This window comes from Taudactylus pleione, unplaced genomic scaffold (assembly GCF_031769625.1).
Source record: "Taudactylus pleione unplaced genomic scaffold, aTauple2 ptg000451l, whole genome shotgun sequence".
In the NCBI taxonomy this organism is placed as follows: domain Eukaryota; kingdom Metazoa; phylum Chordata; class Amphibia; order Anura; family Myobatrachidae; genus Taudactylus; species Taudactylus pleione.
Window position 1 is genome coordinate 8,057,285 of NW_028284853.1, and position 4,940 is coordinate 8,062,224.

The 4,940-nt window shown below is 50.3% G+C and overlaps 1 protein-coding gene across 1 annotated transcript; it reads right to left on the reverse strand.

Annotated features, from left to right (window-relative positions):
• Nucleotides 1-1,376: 1,376 nt before the first annotated feature.
• Nucleotides 1,377-3,072, reverse strand: LOC148505559 (ras-related protein Rap-2c-like). Its single transcript, XM_088448105.1, has one exon. The coding sequence runs from the start codon at nucleotides 2,879-2,881 to the stop codon at nucleotides 2,207-2,209; it is 675 nt and encodes a 224-aa protein (XP_088304231.1). The 5' UTR covers nucleotides 2,882-3,072; the 3' UTR covers nucleotides 1,377-2,206.
• Nucleotides 3,073-4,940: the final 1,868 nt, after the last annotated feature.

Consider the following 4,940-nt stretch of genomic DNA (forward strand, 5'->3'; position numbering starts at 1 on the left):
GTACAGGCAGACAGTGCTAGCAATAAGTCACATACAATGCAGAAATAAATCCCTACATTACCAGCATTGAGATCAACTACACAGACACCGAGCCTGGTAGGAAACAGTGCAGCATGCTCTGACCTTACTCGGAGGAGAGGTATGTGGGGGACCCGGACCACGATGCCACCTGTATCCAGCGTCCAGCAGCGTTTGCACACTTCTTCAGAAAAATGGCCCACCGAGGAGCTGAGGGGAGGCGGGCCCAGGGGAGGAGCGCTGACACAGCCCGCCAGACCGCTTTAGAGAGGCACTGTGCAGTGGGGGAGGCGCTGGCTGTGAGACAGGGAAGGCGCGCTCGCCTGGCATGAGGTTAACCCCTGGGACGCTGGAGCTTAACCACTCAGCCGCAGCCCGCTGTCCCTGGTGGTCTAGTGGAAGCGCAGGTTAATACCTGGCTCCACACGCAGCCTGTCCCCGTCCCGATCGAAGTGATGCCGAGCGCCCAGCGCGGACAGTCGCGCGCGGGGGTTAGGTTTAGGGCTCCCGGGGGGGACTTAGGGATAGGCACCCCTCCCCCCCGGGAGGTTATGGTTAGGCTAGGGGAAGGAAGGGTTAGGCATCCCCGGGGGAGGTTAGGGTTAGGCACCCCCCAGGGGGACTTAGGTTTAGGCGGTGGGGAAGGGGGGGGGTTAGGTTTAGGCACTTAGAGGGGGGATTTGGGTTAGGCACTTTGGGGGGAGGTTATGGTTAGGCACCCCTAAGGGAGGGTTGAGGTTAGGGGGGGGGGGATTAGGTTAGCGATACTTACCTTAGGGAGCCTTGCCGGGCTGCCGCTGTCGGAATTTGCTGGCGGTAATACCTACTACACCCCATAGGCTTAATGTAGTTTACACCATCTGAAGATAACGTAAACTAATGGGGCCAAACTTTCGGAGTTTTGTACATAGGGGTCAGATGGTAGTATCCATGGATATTAATGGGGACTGCGATCTGCAAATTCTCCTGCATTAGGAAATTAGAACATCCCTATAATTCATAAAATTATGCAGAAACAGCATGATACGCTTCATAAATAGCCCCCTTCAGCATTGATGGTAAATGTGGACTGCCTACACATCAAGGTGCAGATCAGTATAAACATATATTTCACTTTTATAACGTTATTAATGCAGTGTGTAGCACAGTACAACAGTAATCGTGGTTGCTATTTTGAGATTTTCGCTTGTCAATATTAATCCCTACTGATTTCATTTTTAATAATCACTGCAAAAAAAAAAAAAAATGTTTCATGTTGTTGAAAGCAATATACTGTATACCTAGGTTTTCCCCAGCATTAGAACACTGCATACAGAAAATAAATTAACACAGAGAATGAGAAGATTTTGTTAAGCTCATTATTTATTCTTGTACAGAAATGTGCGTCTCATTGTGAAAGTACATTCTTTGATGGTTATGCTGTCATCACAGCTTAGTGAGGTGCCAACAGAATTCACAGCGCTGTGTGACTGCCAGGGAAAAGTTTGAGTCACCAATCAGTTCATCATTCCACTATCATATCAGGTCTAACATAAAACATAGGCTCTGGGTAGTGCAGGCACTGAGCAAATATTGTTATTCAGAGTACCATCATTTCTAAGTAGCTGTGTGTAATTATTTATTTTCCTGGCATGATACAGCCCAGCCCTGTATAACTAAATAAAGGCATACAAGTTATTAATGGACATGACTTGCAGCACATTGTGAAATAGAGTGAATTAAAAATAATCTGGAACAGTTGTGAGATATAACCGATCATGTACATGTTATATAAAAAAATACAGTCACACATTTTGATTCAGTTGTTGCTTTAATGCAAACCCTCTCTTGTACTTAACTTCTGCAGTATAGAGTATTTTCTATAGCCTGCACATTGCTCATCCTTGCACTCAGCACCTAAGAGCAGGCTTACTGGCTCTCCAGCTGTAACAGAACTACTGGTCACAGCATGCCCTATCCGGTTTCAGTCTCTGCTGGGGCTTGCAAGGCTACAAGTTGCCTACCTCTTGGCATAGATTGAGCAGCAATGTCCCCTGACAGGGGCCCGACAATGTCCACCCTACGGGGGTCTAAGTTTTTGGGCTCCTCCAGGTGGCCCGTGGCAGCCAGGGGCCCCTAAATGTCCATCTTTAGACGTCTAACAGTTCTTGCACAAGACAAGATGTCCTTCTTTAGGCGTTTAACAGTTCTAGGACAAGATACAGTCCTGCTGCTTCCTGCGCGGCTGCCGCCTCCGGGGCTCCGGCTGCGCGCTGGCTCTGCGCCTCTCCAGCGCGGGGCTTAGCAAGCAGGGTAGGTTGATCCTGCGGAGCAGCTCCTCGAAAACGTCCTGAACCTTCAGGTTCAGTTTGGACGAGGTCTCCACGTAGCCGCTGTCCCACTCCAGCTCAGCAGTGGCAGCAGCCTGCAGGGCCATCAGCTGGCCGGGCTCCGCCTCCACCCCGGGGAAGAGGTCGGTCTGGGTCCCCACCACCACGATGGGGACGTCGGCCTCGCCTTTAATCTGCACGATCTCCTCCCGCAGCCTCTCCACCTCCTGGAAGGAGTCCGGCTGCGCCAGGGAGAAGACCAGGGCGAAGGCGTCCCCTTGCTGGATGCGCAGCTTCTGCATGGCCGGGAAGGAGTAGCTGCCGCTGGTGTCCACGATTTCGATGCGCAATTGGTGCGACCGCGGCTCAGGCTCCAGGCAGTACACCTCCTCCACCGTGCGCTGGTGCCGGGGCTCGAAGTGGTCGCAGAGGAGCCGCTGGATCAGAGCCGTCTTCCCGACCCCTGAGGCTCCCATGAAGACCAGGCGCACTGCGCCACCGGGGGCCCTGGAGAAGGACATGGGGGGCCCAGCAGCAGTCTTCTTTTGGAGCATGGTGAAGGTTATATGCAGACCCCACCTTGTAGTTAGGCGACCTGTACACAGCACAGATCGATGCTATAATGTCAGCAACACCTGCGCTATTGAGGGAATCGCAGCTGCTGAGTGTAGCCAGTGCCGTGCGCCGTGCGTCTTGAACTGCGCTTCTTCCACTATAGCAGCGAACAACAGGCACCACCAAGACTCTCAAGTCACAACTACAGCAGCTGCAGCAGCTGAGCCTTTTATGGCTCACTCCCGGGAGTTTTAGCCCAACCCTCCATGCCAGCAGCTGCCACTGATTGGAGGATGGCACAGGAGAGGTGCCAAGATTGGGGTTTGTTTTTTTCCACAATGAATACACGTGTTCTGTGCTCAGTCAGTGCAGCCTCTCCTTATGTGGGAGGTGTCAGGCTGTAACATCCTGCAGGTAGGCAGCACTCAGGATAGAGAAGTCAGTATCTCCTTCTTGTCTATCGTTTGTAATGCTCGTCAGAGTATTTACAAAGTCAGTGGTGTTTTATTTCCATAGGGTAGAAGTTTATGTAGATTCAGTTCCAATGCTTATTTAATTATAGGGAATTAAATAAGTAATAAGTAATAATAATAATAATAATGACGGTATACACTATTAACTGCTTTTTACTCCACAGCCTACAATCATAAATTGAAATATTGATCACACAGGTTGAGTACGGGTTGCAACTGTGTATTATATTTATGAGAAGATGTTATTTAATAGTTTTTTTTTTTTTTTTTTTAAATGGAAGATTCCAACGTGGTAGCTTTTCTTTTTTTATATGCATCATAATTATTACTATTATAGTTATAATCAGAATGGGATTTAGTTACTGTGTCGTCTTTAGAACTTTAAATATGACGTTTAAACTTTAAACAATCATATTTGAAGTTCTAAAGGTGACTCAGTTACAATGCTGTAATTGAAATCACATTACTACCATGTCCAAAGTGCGCTCCGGCGGCACTGCGCAGTGATACTGGAACAGCACCCTTCATGCCTGTAGCGCTGCTTCAGTGCAGCCAGTAGCGCACAAAGGATACTCCAGACACGTACACTGCAGTGTTTAGAGCTGTCTGGAGCATCCGGGCAGCTCACAACTTTCTCCTGCCATCAGCTCTGCCACCTCATTTGTCGTCACGGGTTCAGGGCGTGGCTGGCGCAGGGCGGCAGTGAGCCCTGTTCCGCCGCTGCTTGAGAGACATAACTGGGATGTGATTAGGGGTGGGATGCCCCATAAATTAATTACCTGCTTAATTAGCTTTCACTAATACCCTTTTCAGACATAGATTCCCAGCTTCAACCCGGCTCTTAACCAGGGACACCGCGCACGGGTTGAAGCCGGGATACCCTTTCACACTAGGGGGGCAACTCGGGTTATTCCCGGGTCATCACCCTTTACACCGTACCCGGGTCTTCCAGTGACTCGGGTCTTTCGGCATTCAGTGGGCGCTTGGAGATGGCATGGTTTGTAAAAGACCCGGGTAGGACCTTTCACACTAGAGCCGGACCGTCTACCCGGGAAAAACCCAGCTAGCTAGCAGGGTAGCGGCAGGGCCGCAACTAGGGGGGGGCTAGAGGTGCACATGCACCGAGTGCCGGAGTGCAGGGGGTGAAAAACGGGCTGACTCGCAATGGCTTGGGGGCTGCAGATTCAGAAAACGGCCATCCAAAACTGGCCGCCGCCAAGGAGGAGATAGATGCTAGAGGTCCTATTGGACCTCTAGTGTCTGTTTGGCAAGCGCAATGCAAGCAGCATTCCCAGAAGTGCCGGGAGAAGATGCTGAAAGCTGAATCTTCTCCTGTGAAACCCCATAGCAACAAGCATGAAACCCCCTGGCAACAAGCATGAAACCCCCTGGCAACAAGCATGAAACCCCCTGGCAACAAGCATGAAACCCCCTGGCAATGAGGATGAAACCCCCTGGCAACGAGCATAAACCCCATAGCAACGAGCATAAACCCCCTGGCAACAAGCATGAAACCCCCTGGCAACAAGCATGAAACCCCTGACAATGAGCAGGTAATTTTAAAGTGATTAGAAGCCTTACTGTG

Coding starts and splice junctions, on each gene's coding strand:
- LOC148505559 (XM_088448105.1), bottom strand. CDS start 2,881: ATGCTCCAAAAGAAGACTGCTGCTGGGCCCCCCATGTCCTTCTCCAGG.